This window comes from Ammodytes marinus (genome assembly GCF_949987685.1).
Source record: "Ammodytes marinus genome assembly, chromosome: 13".
In the NCBI taxonomy this organism is placed as follows: domain Eukaryota; kingdom Metazoa; phylum Chordata; class Actinopteri; order Uranoscopiformes; family Ammodytidae; genus Ammodytes; species Ammodytes marinus.
The window spans coordinates 20,973,646-20,991,777 of NC_137217.1; the positions used below are offsets into that span (position 1 = coordinate 20,973,646).

At 40.7% G+C, this 18,132-nt stretch overlaps 2 protein-coding genes across 2 annotated transcripts; one reads left to right on the forward strand and one right to left on the reverse strand.

Annotated features, from left to right (window-relative positions):
* Positions 1-45: 45 nt before the first annotated feature.
* rps9 (ribosomal protein S9) lies at positions 46-2,321 on the reverse strand. Its single transcript, XM_080040333.1, has 5 exons — positions 2,285-2,321; positions 1,445-1,557; positions 1,187-1,309; positions 816-1,002; positions 46-301 (listed from the first exon to the last, which is right to left on the reverse strand). Exons 2-5 carry the CDS (start codon positions 1,539-1,541, stop codon positions 124-126), a joined length of 585 nt encoding a protein of 194 aa, XP_079896459.1. The 5' UTR covers positions 1,542-1,557; positions 2,285-2,321; the 3' UTR covers positions 46-123.
* Positions 2,322-3,711: 1,390 nt separating this feature from the next.
* Positions 3,712-15,494, forward strand: rbfox1l (RNA binding fox-1 homolog 1, like; the record flags this gene model as incomplete). Its single annotated transcript, XM_080040072.1, has 12 exons — positions 3,712-3,798; positions 9,839-10,063; positions 13,075-13,248; positions 13,335-13,388; positions 13,483-13,575; positions 13,675-13,732; positions 13,831-13,899; positions 13,992-14,127; positions 14,211-14,250; positions 14,342-14,412; positions 15,231-15,315; positions 15,442-15,494. The coding sequence occupies 12 exons, from the start codon at positions 3,712-3,714 to the stop codon at positions 15,484-15,486; spliced, it is 1,137 nt and encodes a 378-aa protein (XP_079896198.1). The 3' UTR covers positions 15,487-15,494.
* Between the last annotated feature and the right edge of the window lie 2,638 nt (positions 15,495-18,132).

Consider the following 18,132-nt stretch of genomic DNA (forward strand, 5'->3'; position numbering starts at 1 on the left):
ATGATTATTGAGTATAAACTTACACAAAAAAAAGGAGACAAAATGTTTCTGGTCAGACCAAACATTTATTGAAAATTTTGACAGAACAGGAAATATAGGAACACTCCCCGAACTACATCCTTTTTAGTCTTCCTCCTCGTCGTCAGCGCCACCAGCTCCACCCTGGCCCTTCTTGGCGTTCTTTCTCTTGACGCGGCCTGGGCGTCCACCACCGTATGGAGACCTCAGGGAGAAGTCAATGTGCTTCTGGCTGTCCAGGCGAACCACAAAGGAGGGGATGTTCACCACCTGCTTGCGCACACTGAAAGAGACAGATAATGAGGGAGACTTTAGAAAACATCCAAAATTGTGTAGTCCACACATTTGCAGCGTAATTGAAAATGCCATCACTGGACGACTAAAGGCTTCATTGACGAGGAATTCTTGACACCACAGCAAATCTGAATGATTCTTTAATCATTAGCCTTAGTATTTAGTACGTCACAATACACAAAAAAATAAAAATAATAATGAACTAAACACTTGAATTGCCCGAGGTGCAATCCTCCATAGCTTACCTGACAGCCACAACACCTCAGAGGCTCAGTCTAAGCCTTCAACGGCAGGATTGGCTCTGGGCAATGTTTACTGACAAGGTATACGGTTTTGATACCGAATTGACCTTGCTGAAATGTTTAACTGATCTCAGCGGGGAGCTTTACAAGTCGATGGTCCTCTGATGGAAGAGGAAGCATTGAGAGATTCTCATGAGTCCCTCACAAGACTTGTGACCTTTTGGCATTTGATGTTTGTTACCCAGGAGCATTAGAGCTTACCGGATGTGCCTCTGGCGGATAAGGACGCGGGCGTGGTGGATGCTCTTGGCAAGTCCGAGCTTGAAGACCTGTGTCTGCAGCCTCCGCTCCAAGAAATCTTCAACTTTCAGACCCAGGATGTAATCGAGCTTCATCTTACCCTCGTCCAGCACACCGATCCTCACAAGACGCCTGAGCAAAGCATTACCTGGAAATTCACACAAGAGTCGTTTTAGTCTGCGGAACACACATCAGTATGGCAATTTGGGTAGGGTGAGCTTGCTGGCCTCATTGACGAGGAATTCTTGACACCACATTAGAGTCTGACAAGTTGAAATTTTAAATCATCGGCCAATACACAGATCCAACCCATGTTTGAGCAGGTGGTTTACCTTCAAACAGACGCTTGGGGTCCTTCTCGTCAAGAGTGAGCAGCTCTCTGGCAGCTTTACGAATCTTGGCCAGGGTGAACTTGACCCTCCACACCTCACGCTTGTTCCTCAGTCCATACTCACCTTTAAAAATGGGAAAGTTAACATTTATGGGAAGTTTAGTGATTCATTTACAAAGAGGGAAACATGCTGTATGACTAAATGCATTTAAAAAAAGAAGCCATCCTCCTTCATTGGAAACGTGACATCACAGCATACCAATGAGTTTCAACTCCTGGTCGAGACGGGACTTCTCGAAGGGACGACGGGGGGTGACATAGGTCTTGCGACAAACCCAACTCCTGGCAACGGGCATGGCGACTCAGAAGTGCCTGCAATGTCAGAAAAACCAACTAAAGGTTAGTCAGTGGAAGTACATGGGAAATAAGTAAATGTTATTAGTAGGGTTCTTGTAGCTTGAGTCAAGTTACATTTAAGACACTAATGCCACTATGAATAAAACTCAAGTTAAGTAAAACGGCTTCTCTGATCTTTAAGTACACTTCAGCCAGTCTCATTATAACTATAAAAACACTAGTTATTTCCATTCAGACTTCAGCCAAACTGAGTTAAAAAAAATATATAGATCATCTCCTTAACCTTTGCAAATACATAAAATACAAACATAACACGATGGTTTACTAGACTTCAGTACGGGATTTGCAGTTATATCACTTAACTATTGAAATTGATAGTTCCACTATCTGTCAGGACTCATTTTAGCTCTCCGATCATGAGGCTGGTGAAGACACGGGTGAGGGCGAAAATAAAGTCACTCAATTCTGCTACATGAAAAAACAATCAAATCTCTTAAATGTCGGGTCATTTGTCAGCCTCACTACTAGGCCGCAGCAGCACCGCACCACGCTGTTCAATTTAACAAGCTATTGTTAGCTTAGCCGAGTTAGTTTCTCACTCCAATCCCTGTAAGGTCGATTTATAACAAATTTTTGCCTAAACATCTACTTTCCTTTCACTTCCCATTAACTCTTGTGTGCATTTTCAAATGTCTACATACTGTGTTTCGTTTAAATGTAAGCATGAGGCTTCAGTCCGTACCTGTCTCGCTCAGGCTCGCGTAGTAAAAGAGGACGTATGAGGAAGTTCCCGTTTACTTATAGGCCTGACGCACGCACTACATATCCCATCATGCCCCTCTCTGCCCGACCGGAAGTCGGAAGACTGGTCTTGTCGCCCTGTCGCACTCATGGTCGCACTCTGTTGGCCAAACAGACGAACAGCAGCCAAAAACACTGACGTTACTAGCTTTAAATGCACGTGCGCGTTCATATTCGCCTGAAGATATGATTACATTATTAATAATATGAGTAACGCGTCATATAGGCCTACCCGAAAGTGATAACAAACTATCGGTTCAATATTCAAGATCCTTTGTTGGACTATCTCAATTAGCTATAGGCCTACACAGAGCCTATTATAGGACCTATAGTAAAGCTAGGTTTTGGCTCCATGTTGTTTGAACAACAACAACAACAACACTGAAGTATTAATAATACTAATAATGTTAATAACTAGTGATATAAAGGAATTGGAACTGTACAATAGCCTGAATACATTCATTGTGCATTGAATATTGTATGTATTGTTGTTTTTCCTTTGAATTTGTTTGAACTGGACGTCATTGTAAATGAGGGTCACCCCTCAATTGGTCTCTCGAGGATAAATAAAAGTTAAATGAAAATGAAATATTAAAAGTAATAATAACACAAATCTTCTAAAGCATGTACAAATACGTGTGTACGGTGCTGTTTGTGTGTGTGTGTGTGTGTGTATGTGTGTGTGTGTGTGTTTGAATGTGCAAGTGCTCATATGTCTATCCCGTTGTTGTTGTTGTGTGTATGTGGTTGTGTATTCACAGCTAAATCTATGTGTAGGCCTATGTCTGTTTGACATGGACAGACAGGCAACAGGTTGTTAGTGTCTTTTGTTCATCGGCCTGGTTGCCTGATTGAAAAAGCTTTCTCGTCTCATAGCCTGCTGTTGTTATGGGCTACAAGAAGTGTACAAGTTGTGAGAAATCTTGCATGGCAAAGTGGTGAGGGCGGTAAGGTGGTAAACTCAGAGAGAAGGACATGGGTGACTATTTATATAACTCTGTAATGGGACCCTGAGCATGTGTTTCTGTCTGTCAGGCCGCATGATCAACCGATGGACACAGAGGCTCACTTGCTTTCTCTTTCACCGCTCCAAATCCTGTCTTTTCCGGACAGGACATTGGTTGTTTTGTGGACATTCTTTGTGTTTTCTTCTTCGACCCATCTGCAAGGTTAATTAGTGTCTGAACCAATTATTTCCCCTCTCACTGTTGGATCTTCCGTTTTCTCCTGTTGGGATTTTTTGCTTAATTTTTTCCTGCTTGACTGCCTTCCTGTGCGCACATCAACCTTTCCTTTTCCCCTGCTCTCCTTTTCCTTCCCCCCCTTCTTCCATCGTTCCCTGTCTCCCTGTGATTGTTTTTTTGGGCTATGCTCTCCTCACCCACTGTGATCCTGCAGCCTTATGGACTCCCTGTCTACCCACAGACACCCGGATGCTACCCCGGCCTAGTTCAGGTAAACTCTCCTTAACTTTGCTTTCTCCCTCTCAGTTTCCGCACAGAAACAAGTGTTCATCTCCAAAAGTCATGACATTTCCAGTCTGTTAAGCTGCTGGGGGCTTTTGAGTCTTTATCTATGGGAGAGGGGGCGGGGGGGGTGGGGTGGGGGGGTTCAGTGGCAGGAATTAAGAAACTAAATGTGTTGTAAATTAAAAACAAATTTGAAAAAAATCCATAGTTCAATGAGTTTAGAACAGCAAATATTTACAACCTTTCTATCTATTAAACTGCTCATTATTGTCTTGAAGAAATTGCCAGAAATACTCTTTAGCCAGTTGCCATGGTGTCTTGTTTATCCGATCAGAAGTTCTGAACCCAAAGGCAATTATTCTATATAATGCTCACCTTTAAGAAGCTGAAAGTAATGAATTTGGCTTAAAAATGACTGAACAAGTAGATTATTTCCCCAATCTTTTCAGCTCTATAAGGGGTTTTATTGCAAATTAGAAATGAATGACTAGCCAATTCACTCTCAACATTTTCAAGGGGCCAGTTTTCCTTGATTCAACTCTTAAATCTAATTTAGAGTTGACTATGTATTCATAAATAGTGACTAAAGAGGTGATCAGAGAAAAGGCCAATCAAAGCGTACCTATTGGGAGTTTGGTGACATGAACTGATTGTGAAAGATCTTATTTTTCTAATAGTAAGGACACATTAGGGGTTATCTATAGTCTGCTGGTCTCAGCCATGCCAGGAGGTTGTACAACTGTGTGTGTGTGTGTGTGTGTGTGTGTGTGTGTGTGTGTGTGTGTGTGTGTGTGTGTGTGTGTGTGTGTGTGTGTGTGTGTGTGTGTGTGTGTGTGTATGTGTGTGGGTGTTTAAGTGTCCCTGACATACCATTGATGCCACAATGCATCTGGTATCTCTACCTTGTCTCTGTGCTTCACACCAGCTGTATTTTTAGCCTTCCTCTCCTGGGCTGATAATCGCAGGAGGAGATTCTATCACCTATCATGTTTTCTGGAATCAACTGCACTTAAACAGGCGTGAAACCTGCCTGTTGTGCATTTAAATAGTGTTTGAGCTGTTTGGAGACTAAAATAAAACAGCTGTGCGGATTGGTATCGTTTGAAGTTTCAAGGCCTGAGTCTCGTGGCCTGAGGAATTAGATGTGATGTGTTAGCACATGCTCAACTTTTTACTTCTTTAAAAAAAGGGATATCTCCAAGGACTCAGCTGTCCCTTAGCAGTGTTTTGCATACATGTCCGTATGATTGAAGCGTTACATCTGTTCTGTAGAGTGTAGTCACTTCACTATCAACTGCCTAAGCCAACTTGGCCACATGTGCAGTTAAGTGTTGTCCGCGTGTAAATCCTGGTGCAGCTGTCCCAGCAGGCTCAGGGCCGTTGACCCCTGGCCACAAACTGACAGCTGAGGAGGGAGACGAGAGAAAGAGAGAACACATGGAATTAAAAAAAAGCCTTGCAAAGAGGACAGGGGGTGACAAAGATTCTCTATGCTTGCTGACACTGTAATACTGAATCGGGAAAGGAGACTGGTCCTTACAGTCTGTGGGGAAACCAAGCAAGATAGGATGTGATATCTGACGGATTGTGTTATCTTCACTCGTGTATCAGTGGGGAGGGTCAAGGCAGTCACACATGGGTTGTTTCGTGGGATAAATGGGACACAACACAGGCACATGTCAGGGCTGATACGGTTGGAAACATGATCCAGGACCAGAATTACTTTTGTGAAACTAGAAAGATTGACAACTACAAACATAATAGCATAGTTGGTCCTTTAGAAATAATGTAACATTCCCAGTATTTCTGGAATCACATTCATGTCAGCCTGACTTTGAATGAGGTCAAATTAGTATGTTTTATGACCAAATTTCAGACATAGCTGCACTCTCATTGCTTGTTTTGTACGATCAAAAATTGACTGGCATTAACAGTACACAGGTTCCAAAACACATAGCTGGGTGCTTAACACCAGATCCCTGGTGTATTATTACCAGAAAACATTTCCCAAGGCATTTTGAGAATTGTCGTACAATTAATGATCCTTCAACCACGCCTCCATTATTATTATAATCCCTCTAAATCCTAAAGCTTGCTGACAAACCTGTAGCATTTTGCATATAGGGCATCACACAGATATAAGTTTAACATATCTCTTGAGATGGAGAGATTGAATAACTTCTATAATCCTTTAATTAAATGGAAGTATTAATATACTGCAATATGACGGTAATTAAAGGAATAGTTTGACCTTTTGGGAAATATGTTGACTGGATATATAGATTGATACCACTATCATGTCTGTCTCCAATGAATATGAAGCTAGCCAGTTAGCTTAAGCCACTTTTTCATTAGGCTACATGGTACCAGATCTACTTTTCTCTACTTGCATTTGGTACCGAATACTTTTCTTGAGATCGTTTTCCATTTCAAGATAGTACCCCTGATAGTACTGCCTTTGTGTAGCTCGTCGACATGGCAATGTAAGTGCTTCATGTTAAGCGCCTATGCTTTTCTACTCAATTTTCATTAGGGCAATTATGTGCACATTTTGTTTTTAGATTAAGTTATGTTCTGTACTTTATCACTCTGAAAAACAATCTGTTTTTTATTGTTATGTTAACCAACGTGCTTATTTGCACCACCATCTCTTCAGAGAGTGGCTGGCATTTCATGTGGCCATGTCCAGCTCGCAAACTTTAGTACCTGGTACCTACTTTTTTGAAACCTCAATGGAGTAGGTAGCCTACCAAAGAAGTTGGTACCAGGTACTTTTACATAGTGGAAACAAGAGTAGAGCTGCTTTGTAACGGACAAGCACCATTATCTTAGCTAGCATAAAGACTGAACGGTGGGGCAACAAAATCCACCTACCAGCACTTTTAACAATTTACATATAATTTGTTTAATTTGTACAGACACCAAAGTGTAAATTTGCTTTTCCCCTGTTTCCAGCCTTGGCGCCTTATATTTACCATACAGACTTTAGAGTGGTTTTGATCTTCTCATCTAATTTTTGGCAGGTATTTTGGAGGCATGGCTCTCTCAGGGGTGTCAAACTCATTTTGGTCCGAGGGCCACATACAGCCTCTCTGATCTCAAATGGGCCGGACCAGTAAAATAATGGCAAAATAACGTACATATGTCAAATCCAAATCTTTAGCTTTGTTTTTCAGTTATATGCTTTATAACTCAGCCTACATATGTAACCTACATTATCACGGATCACAAGGGATCTCTGTAGCTCCCAGGAAATGTCTTAGTAAAGGTTGCTGCTGGCCAAGGGAATAGGAGGTGCGGCGCGGAGCGCCGCAGCAAAAATTTGGGGGGTATTTTGCTCACAGATGCCAATACGCACTAATGAGATAAACAACTGTTTATTTGAATACACAAATACAACAGGCATTGACCTTACAGTTGTCCAATTTTGTTTACTATATGTACAGGGACACATTTTGTGCAAACATGCAGACAGTACAAAATACAATTAAATAAAAGTGCAACTTCTACTGTTTTGATTTATTTTTAAATACAGAGGTTATTTGTTGTTTTGGAATACGTTTTTCCCAATTTAATTTAATTTTAATTTAACTTACTTTTTTTTTTTTTAAATGCTCAGAAATGTGTGCTCTACAAGTCGCGGGCAGGATGTTTGACACCACTGCCACAATCAATCATCAATATTAGCATGCTATTTAGCCACATATATTGGCCTATTTACAGCCCTCAGAAAACTGACAGCTCTTCTTAGATGCAAGTTCATCAATTCATGGCTTAAAATCCTGAGCTGTAGAACTTTCAGCAGACATTCCTAGCTGTAAGCCACGTAAGTTTCCTAACAGTTGGGAGCGTATGCAACGTGCGGATATGGCACAGGCTCCATGAAAAAAAAAAAAAAAAAAAAAAATTCTTTTTTTTTTTTTTTTTTTCAGAATTTATTCAAATCTGCCGAATTGATTCGCGGGCCACATCAAAACGTGTCGCGGGCCACATGTGCTTTAGAGCATAAATACAATATCATGAATGTTCCAGTTGGATCTAATTTGGACAATATTGCTAGGGGAATTCAATCTCACTGCATCCAATTATAACTGTTTGTGTCTCAAAATGTAGGGGCTTTTTGGGATTGGATTTTCACAGATCATATACTTCTACACAAGCTCAGACATTTCTCTCACATCTTTAATTTTCCTATTTTATTAGAAACTCAATTTAACTAAAATCACAGCTGTGTTTTCAAAGTATTTTAAGTAGCAGCTAGATACATCAAATAATACATTACTAGAAATTGTGCTTGGAGAGGGCACTACAAATAATGTATTACCATGTGTATTAGTATGATGTGATCATCTGTGTTGTTGTTCCAGCCTTTACTGCCACCAAAGCACCAGTCCTATTCATAATCATTAAATATTTTTCGCATGAAGTCAGAAATAGTAAAAAGGGAATAAAAAGGGAAGAAGACATTAGATGTCACTGGTTATCTGCTACACAACAGAATCCAAAAGTGAAGATGTAATTATTTTTTAGAGGTGAAGCCCAAAGTTATTTGAAATGTGTCTGTAAAAGTATGTGAACTATGTTGGCTTGAACATGGTATTCTTAGAGTCGACCTTTTGCGTGATATACCATCTTGCAACCGGAGGAGCATTTACATTGAGAAATCTATGGGGAAGAGCTGTATCTGCAGTTTGTGTGTGGGTTCATGAGTGTATACAGTTAAGGCGTGTGTGTGTGTGTGTGTGTGTGTGTGTGTGTGTGTGTGTGTGTTGGGGGCAGTGTGTGTGTGTGTGTGTGTGTGTGTGTGGGGGGGGGGGGTGTAAAGTGATTGACAGCTACAGATGAACACAGCTGGTGTGGCCTCCTGGTCCCTTTTGCTCATCACATCATTTGATGTGATTGGTGGAAAAGTAGCACTTATGGTGTAGTAGGCGGGTGGTCAGCTGGCATTTAAACATGCTGCAGTTGTTGGACAATGCATCAGAGGTCAAGGAATGCAGTAAAGGGGTAAGACAATGCTTTCAGCTCCTAGACAGATTTTTCACTTGCATCAGGGCTGTATGGTTGTTCACCTGTGTTTATATAGCTTAGATCTAGTTTTCCTGCTCGCAAACACACATTTCTCAACCTAACTTTAAGTTACATTTTGGGGATTTGTTGTGTGATTTAATGGAAATTAGGCTGTTCTGACCAGATCTTCAGTTCTGATGCGTCTTAAGTTAAGCTTTCAGGTATTTGCGACTTTACCCCTCTGAGAGGAAGTTATCATTGATTGATCTTTTATCTGAATGTTAAACAAGACAAAAAAGTTAATGTTATTTTGATATAAAATTCAATTTATTTGGCAATTTTCTCGACAAACGACAACTGATTATTTATCAATTTTTTTTTTTTTTTGTTAATTCACTTAATCTTATTGTTTCAGCTCTTCTCTTGCTCTTCTTGCTGTAAGCAGTAGTACAGTTTGTAGAAAGTACACAGATCTATCTATTTGAGTAAAGATAGCATAAATACAGCACAGAAACACTCTGCTACCAAAAGTAAAGGTTATTATTATTTTGAAAAATTTACAGTATATCAAATTATTTTTAATTACTGCTGGGTAAGTTGTGAACTTCCCTCCAGTGATAAATAAGTCTTGTCGTCCCTTAAACTGTGAGACATCACAATTGTATCTAGCGTTTTTCACTTGAAACGTCAAAGTAACTCATAACTAAAGTTATCAAATACAATATTTGCCTTAATTTTAGCATTAGAACTGGAAGTTAGAACTAATTTGTCTTAAACAGACGTCTACATTTGGTCCAGATGCACATTTTAACATTTGAACATGTTCTTTCTGTCTCTCATACTTTGAAATGATTTGTGTTTGATGGATCATACATTATTCATTCAAACTCACAACAATTTATTATTGTTAGAGCCGTGGAGTTAAATTACAGTGACAACATGGTTAGTTTGTTTACACCTCTGACATATGATATACCCAACATCTCTCTCTCTTCCCCTCTCTGTCTCTTCCTCAGGGAGGCCCCTCCCAGGAGGCCGGCCCCGGCGGCTGCGACCCCTCCCTGTCTCAGGTCTACGCCCCTCCTCCCTCATACCCCCCACCAGGTCAAGGTCCACAGCCCTCTGGGGGCAGACTTCCCCCCCTTGACTTCAGCTCTGCAGAGTATCCTGAACATCCCCAGCTCAGGGTCTATCAGGGCCCTCAGCTGGACGGGGCCGAGGCTCTTACATCTAGTAACACGGTAAGAACAGAGTTCACATCACAGCAAGACATTCATCTCCCAATAAAATATGATCTTCAGTAATTTAAGAAGCCCTGCTGCTACAGGTAGCATCTTCATATGTCCTTTCAGAGGCCAGATAGAGTTTCCTTCTATATTTAGAGCCCCACTTATGTCCATGTATGGGAATGCCGCTCAACCTCAGTACAGGGAAGTGGTGGGGGGGACAGCTGAGAAGGAATTTGTTGTTGGAAATAAATCCCCACGTCTCCTACTCCCCTGTGTCTCATTTAGCAGACAATGAAATAGATCACCTTTACAGATTATTGCTGTAAAATATTGTGTTGATATCAACAGTGTGCAGTATATACGTAACATAACATACTGAAGTCATATAAGGTGTTTTTCTGGGTCATGCAATCCAGAGATAAATTCATTTCTGATAAAAGGTAATAAGCTGTAATTGATTAAAAGGCAGTTGTGTGGTATTTTAAGAAAATATATTTTTTGACACTTCCAAAGATATTCTTATCACGCACTTGTGTCGGTAATTGCGTCCTTAAAGGCTTTTTTTTCTGAAATGCAGTGGAAAAATCTGCCAGTGCAGCAAAATTATTTTAACCTGTTTCCACTAACAACCTCCTTGTCCCAAGTATTCTCTAAAATCTAATTTCATTTTTTTCCTGATTCTAGTGCAGTAGTCCCACCTTGTTTGTAACCATGTCAGCAGCACTTTGTTGGTTTGTTTGTTGGTTTAATGATTTGGTCCAAATAAAAATATCTGAACAACAAATCATGGATTGCAAGGCAATTTTGTAAAGGCCTTCAAGGTCCCCATTTGAGGTCCCCATTTTTGGTTTTGGGTAAAATATCTTAATAGGATTGATTGCTGTGAAATTTGCTACAGCAGATATTCAAGGCCCCTGGAGGATAAATCATGTGAACTTTCCCTTTAGCTCCTTCATTTGGTCTAAATGTAAATTCATTCAAGACTTTTGTTTTTGACCAAATACTTTCAAAACTACATGACCCAGAGCCTCATTTGCATAGTCTTTAGTGTTTTTTAGAAAATGTTAGCATACAAAAACTAACAAAATAAACAAAGATTTAGCATGTTAGCATGCTAAATCTTAACATTATACATGTTAATAATCAAAATCTCAGCATTCTGACAGGATACTTAGCTCATAAAAGTACCGACCACTGCTAGCATGGATTTATACTCTCAGACATACATTTCTGGAAACGTCCTTGAAAGTATGATGTCATATGAAAACAGGTTAAAAGATCTTAAGTGCAGATTTTCCCTTATATGAAGATAATAAGGTTCGTAGGTAGGTCTCCATTTAGACCACTGCAGTGCAGTTAATATGGGACATCAAACAAATCTCATTCAGGCATGAAAAGGTCCACATTGATAAGGACAGAGGTGTTAAGTCTGATCTGTGTGGCAGGTCAGCTTCAGCACATCTCTCTACCTCCTCTCATAAATGGTGTTTTGTGGCCCCATCTATATATTTTATTACTAGAGCCCCTGACATACTTGGGTCCTTGCTGATTTTCGAGGGGAAAAGTTGAGACGTCGCCACGGAGGGAGGGGGTCAAAAGGGGGAAGGCTGACCAGATGACCCCCTTTCCCCCCTCTGAAATATCGCTCAGGTCCAGAAACAAAGTTCTGCATCGTGACATGACACCACCACCCAACTCAACCCCCTTCTTCCTGTCTCCCACTCTCCCCTCCGCTGTAGTCTGTCTGTGGTGTTTGTGGGTGGATGATAGTGATGGTGATAGTCTGCTACCTACAGTAGTTAGCAGTGCAATCCATGTATGTGTGTGTAGAAACCCTACCTGTGTCTGTGTACCTCTGTATGTCCATCCCCAACTTATTAATTATGCCCCTTGACAAATTACCTTTAACCCTTGGCAGAAAAGCAGCACCGTGACCCCAGACTGACCCTTGTGGACACCCAGTTTTGATCTCTCTTTGCCCCCTCCCTATCTCCCTCTTCCTTTTCAAGCTTTTTGCGCACCTTCTTTGCCTTGTCTACTTTGGTTTCCTTTTCCTTTTCACTGCTGCACTGAGGCTTTTCACATTATCTGCCTCTTGGTACTAGAATGCTAATGGACTGATCTTTTCTTTTTCCATATATCAATACTTTTCCAGTAAATTTGCGTTTTAATGTTTCTTTTTCTTTCAAATGCACTCTGCTCCTTCTCTTTCTGCTGAAGCTCACTTAATCCCCCCCCCCCCCCCCCCCATTTTCTTTCGTTTGGACTCATTTCATATGTCCTAAACACATATATCTAACGTTATTTTTCCGCAATGGTCGATGATACTGGTTGACCGACACACTCACACACTCAGACGTGCACACACTAGCATCGTGGTGCATTGTGGGATAGTGAATGTTTTGGTTTTGGCACATTAGGCCTTGAGTTCTCTGCATGGGGCCATTTTAATTGGGTAAATATTAGCGTAGTTTAAGGCAACCTGGCGCTAAGTTACTGTACTTTCTTGTTTTTTAGGGGAGATTAAAGCTTGAGTAAACATAAGTAGTTTTAGTGTCGGATATATAATCTTTACTATAATACGGTGCTTTAGTCTTTCTTTTAATTCCTCCTCACATTTGCCTGAGAGGGATCACTGGTTGCTGAATGCTCTTTGAACTTTGGTTTGAATCACTTGACTTCATGAAAATGATCTTTGCCTAATGCCATGTGATGCTTCCGCAACTGAACTTTTTACACAAACAGAATTCTCTGAAAAGATCATTGTTTTCCGATATTGACTAAATCATTCTTTCCTCCTTTTCTTTCTCTCTTTGCTTTCCTATTGATGCCCTCTCCCTGTTTTTTTCTTCACACCTATACCCTCATCTCACTCATGCTCTCTCTTTTCCGTCTTTTTGTTTTCCATCCTTCTGTTTTTGTTTGTTCTTTCACGTCCTCTCACTCCTCGTCCGTTTCTTCCTCTATCCACGTGCTCTCTTCCTCTTCTCCTCCTTCTTGTTTTCATGCCTTCTCACTGTCAGGATGATGCTTTGGCCCCTGTGACCTCTGACCCCCAGAGTCTGAGTGTGTCCTCCGGGGGCGGAGCAGGAAGTGGGAGTGATGAGGAGGGGTCAGGTAAGGCCCAACCCAAACGCCTCCATGTCTCCAACATCCCGTTCCGCTTTAGAGACCCAGACCTCCGCCAGATGTTTGGGGTATGAATTTCTCAATAGCCCAATGCAGTCTTACAGCTGTTAAAATAAATTGAATCTTGCTTATTAAAAAAAATAAAACATTTCAGCAATTTGGCAAGATTCTGGATGTAGAAATCATCTTCAATGAGAGGGGCTCCAAGGTGAGCACCGCAGAAATATCATCAGAGTTGAAAAATATTTTTTAAGATTAGAAATCAGATTACAAACAAAGGGAATGACTGTGTGAACCTGCAGGGCTTTGGGTTTGTCACCTTCGAGAGTGCAGCTGAGGCCGACCGAGCAAGAGAAAAGCTGAATGGGACGATTGTGGAAGGGAGAAAGATCGAGGTGAGGGAGAGTCTCCTGCGGTTTTCAAAGTTTCAACATTCATATGCATCATAATAATCCCTTATCGCTGCCTGTTGTCCTGCTCTGCCTCTCCAACAGGTAAACAATGCCACCGCGAGGGTAGTTACCAAGAAGCCCCAGACACCTCTTGTGAATGGTGACATTTCAAGTACGACTCTTGATGGTAAACTTTGATGGCCAAGGGATTCTGGGAAGCGGAAGAGAAACTTACTCTAATACTTTTTTTTTGTGCAGCTTCTGGATGGAAGATCAACCCAGTCATGGGGGCGATGGGGGCGATGTACGCACCTGAACTCTACACAGGTGAGTTTTTATCTGTGACACATCTGTGTATGGGATTACCAGATCACCAGTGTTGTATTATTCACTTTTTTCCCCCTTCTCTGTTCCTTCAGTTGCAAGTTTCCCTTACCCCATGGCAACTCCCACCTTGGCCTACCGGGGCTCTGCACTGCGTGGTAGAGGCCGAGCCGTCTACAACACGATCCGCTCCGCCGCAGCCACACCTACTGCTATGCCCGCCTATCCTGGGTAAGACTCTTTATTTGAGTACCAGCACCTTGTCTACAATCACACCTAGACCATTTAGTATTGTTTTACCTCTCTATTCTCAGGGTGGTGTATCAGGATGGACTGTACGGAGCAGATGTCTACGTAAGTCTCTGAACACAGTCACTTTGAAGATAGTTACTTTAAAGCGCTGCAGCTGCATTCATGTTGTTTTTTTCCTCTTGTGCATGTACAGGGCGGTTATCCTGCTGCGTATAGAATGGCAGCCCAGTCGGCGTCTGGTGCCACAGCAACCTACAGTGACGGGTAGGCAGACGAACACCACACACACACAAACACACACACACAAACACACACACACACACACACACACACACACACACACACACACACACACACACACACACACACACACACACACACACACACACACACACACACACACACACACACACACACACTCCAAAATTGGCCATAGTGGCTCAGAAATGCCAGCACAGAGAAGCTGAAATATGCTTGAGATAATTTCCAGATGGTGTCACTTTCACATTGTTGAGAGCCTGATTTTGGTTTATTGCTCTACTGCATTTCAACTCTCACAATTGATTTAGAGCATTTCATATATTTCTTATAAAAATCAATATCTGTCAGACACTAAAGCAAATTGGTAAACAACATACATTTTGTGTCCTGTCTGAAGCTACTAATTGTTCAAAAAAGATACAGTCCTGTGCCATCAAAGTCTCGAAACCATCAATAAGTAGGGAAATGGTTGTAAGATCAGGGTCAAAATCTAACTGAATTCATCACTAGATAATAGAGTTAGTCAAATAATTAAAATGGAGTATTAAAATATTGAATAAAGCTGTACTTTAACCTCCAACTTTTACCAATTGGTAAAAATAGAAAAACCTTTCTTTTGTTTATTTTACGTCCAATCAGAGAAGTCTGACACACTGAGGTCATGTCCTTAAACTACACTTGGAGGGTTTTATTAGGGCTCAGCCAGATTATTTTGAAGGGAAACATCTCAAAAATGTCATTGGACTATTTGACAATTAGCCTTTTGACCATCCTGGCTTCAGCACATGACATTCACATCTGCTTCTGATGTTTCTGAGCAGATACGGACGGGTCTTCACCACAGCTGCAGATCCCTATCACCACTCAGCAGTGGGACCAACGACAACATATGGAGTTGGTACGATGGTGAGTCAAAACATACACACGCAGTATTGGCTGACAGCTGTCTTGTTGCACATGTGCTGTGAACAAAAGTCCCCCCCCCCCCCCCCACACACACGCTAACACCTGCCTTACTGCTTCTGTCAACAGGCCAGTTTGTACAGAGGAGGATATAACCGCTTCACCCCGTACTGAGCTTCCAGGCAGGGGAGGGAGGGATGGGGGCTGTAACACACGCACGGACGGCATCTGCTTTAACTCTGGGACTGGCTGATACATGGACACTGCAGGACAGACAAGGAAATCTTTCATCAACGTTTTTTTTTATTTGTTTTTTACCTCCTATCTCCATCCTCCAACCTCTCCTCGAGGAGACTAAACAGACTTAAGTTGTAAATACTGTAGGACTCATTCACTGTCCAATCTACTGATGGAGACAGGATTTTGTGTAATATATAGATAGGCAGAAACAGATTGTTGTTTTGTGAATTTAAAGACTGTTTTTATTGATAGATGACTCACACTACAGAAAGAGTTTTGTGAGTTGTAAATGGAATTTTTCGAGTTTCACGGGTCAAACTGTACAAGAAGAGGAAAAGATTTGTAGAATTTTAAATTACTTCTTTTTGATGACAACTATTTACTAAATCTGTGTTTGAGTGTGTGTGTGTGTGTGTGTGTGTGTGTGTGTGTGTGTGTGTGTGTGTGTGTGTGTGTGTGTGTGTATGTTTGTGGGCATATGTGTAAGTATGAGTGAGGCTCATGCAGCAACATTGTTCAGTTCTGGCCTGAGAGACAGCTGTGACACTGGTTTCATTATTACAAATTACAGAGCTTATGTTTGTCTGGATTTGGTGGGACTTTCATCCGTTTTCTTTGCTCTTTTGCCTTTCTAACAATCTACCTCTCATTCATTTTTAGCTTTTAATGCAGCTGTTATTATTAATCATGTATCATTTTTTCTTCTCTATCTGTAATCATAGATTTTTCTGAGCTTGCCTTTTCTCTCTTCACTTTTCTGTCCATCATCCTAACTAACGTACTTCAGTTTCTTCGGCTCAACTACTGCCTTTACTACACAAACTGAGGCTTGTTCTGTCATCTTCACGCCGCAGATAAAAGTGGGCTCAAGGATTTTCTATTCTGTTGTCTATTGCTGCCGTATTTCACTCTTCACTGTCGTCTTCTCTCTCAGAGCTGTTGAATGACTCCTTTTCTCGTGTTGATCACTTCTCTTCTTGGCCTTGTCTTTGTTTCCTGTTGCACTCTTTTTTGCTGCTGTTTACCTCTAAATAAAACGCTTTATCGTCTCCTCTTCTCCTCCTCTGTCCCTTATTGATCTATTCCTGATCATTAATAAAATGTAATAGTAATCTTTCTAGTTGAGTGATACCAGAACGGGTCTCTGTCCCATCATGTCCGTTTGGTATGTCAGGCCTTATATACAAACCTCCTTTCCTTCTATTTTTCGCATGTATTTGCTATTTCATAGGCTACTTGTTTCTAGTTCCAATACTTACTTCTTGTCTTTCTTCTGTTTTTTGCTCTAGCTTTTATTTCCCATCTGACCTTCTGCCACTAAAATATATTCAATATAATAGCTTCAGTCTGTCTTTTCTCCTGAGCTTCGAAATGTACTGTTTTCATTATTTTCTTTAGTAGTCGTAGGTGTAACTATTATTTTGATCTTTTCTCTCTGTCTGTAAACTCTGTGTTTGACTTTTTCTCTTTCCGCATGATGCATAATTCTCTTGTCATGTATAAACGTATAAACGTAGGTTTATTTATCGTCATTACATTAGCTTTTTCTCTTTGCCTTTAGTTAGTGCTTATCTGGCTCTGTCTTCTGAGTTTATAATATCACTTTTTTAAGATCTTTCTTAGCTCTGCTTTTGCTTCTTTCTTTCTTTCTTTCTTTCTTTCTTTCTTTCTTTCTTTCTTTCTTTCTTTCTTTCTTTAGTTGGTCTGTTGCTTTTTTACCTTTTCTTTTTGGACTTTCAGATGTTTCGTGAAATAACTTAGCCTATTTGAACCCATTTTCACAAACTAAAAAAAAATAAAAAAATCACATATTCGTGCCCCACAGTTTGAAAACCACTGCCCTAGAGGAACATCAAGTCAAAAGAAACCATTCAAATACAGTATGTATAGCCTAATCAGGCTTTCATTATTTTTTTTTAAACAACAAGTAGGCCTATTTTCTTTAAATGCACTTTCTGTAGGCCAGGGGTTTTCAAAGTGTGAGAGAGTGAGCCCCCCCTCAGAGAACAAATTTCAGCGGAGCCCCCCCCCCCCCAAAAAAAAATTCTAAATCCTTGTGTGTTTTGAAAGATCTTTTAATTATTTTACAAATTTAAACATATTTTTGAAACATTCTAAACATTTTTAAACACATTTTTTAATACATTTTAACATCTTCATCCATTGTTTTAATCCTGCTTCCTTTAAGCATGGATAGTAGTGACTGAGTGTGCAGCGGGGTGAGAATGATAGGCAGACAGACTTGCCCAAATTATTGACTAGTTAAATGTCATTCACACACCCAGTGTTTTTTCACTTGTGCTTCCAATGTCCTGCTGGAGGAAAATAGTAGCCAGCTGAGAACCAGAGCCTCCTATGGGGGTCCGGGGGTCTGCCCACCCGGGAGATTTTTTTTCACCTTTTTAAAGTGAAATGCATGAATCTGGTGCACTTTGAGAGGGAAATTAAGAGGCATTTTGTGTGAACAAATAATTTGGAGACACTGGGTCTGATGAATTAGAAGCTATTGAAGAAAGACATATGGATTTTCCATAAAAATATTAATTTAAAATAAAAAAATGTATGCAGGGTCCTCTGGGT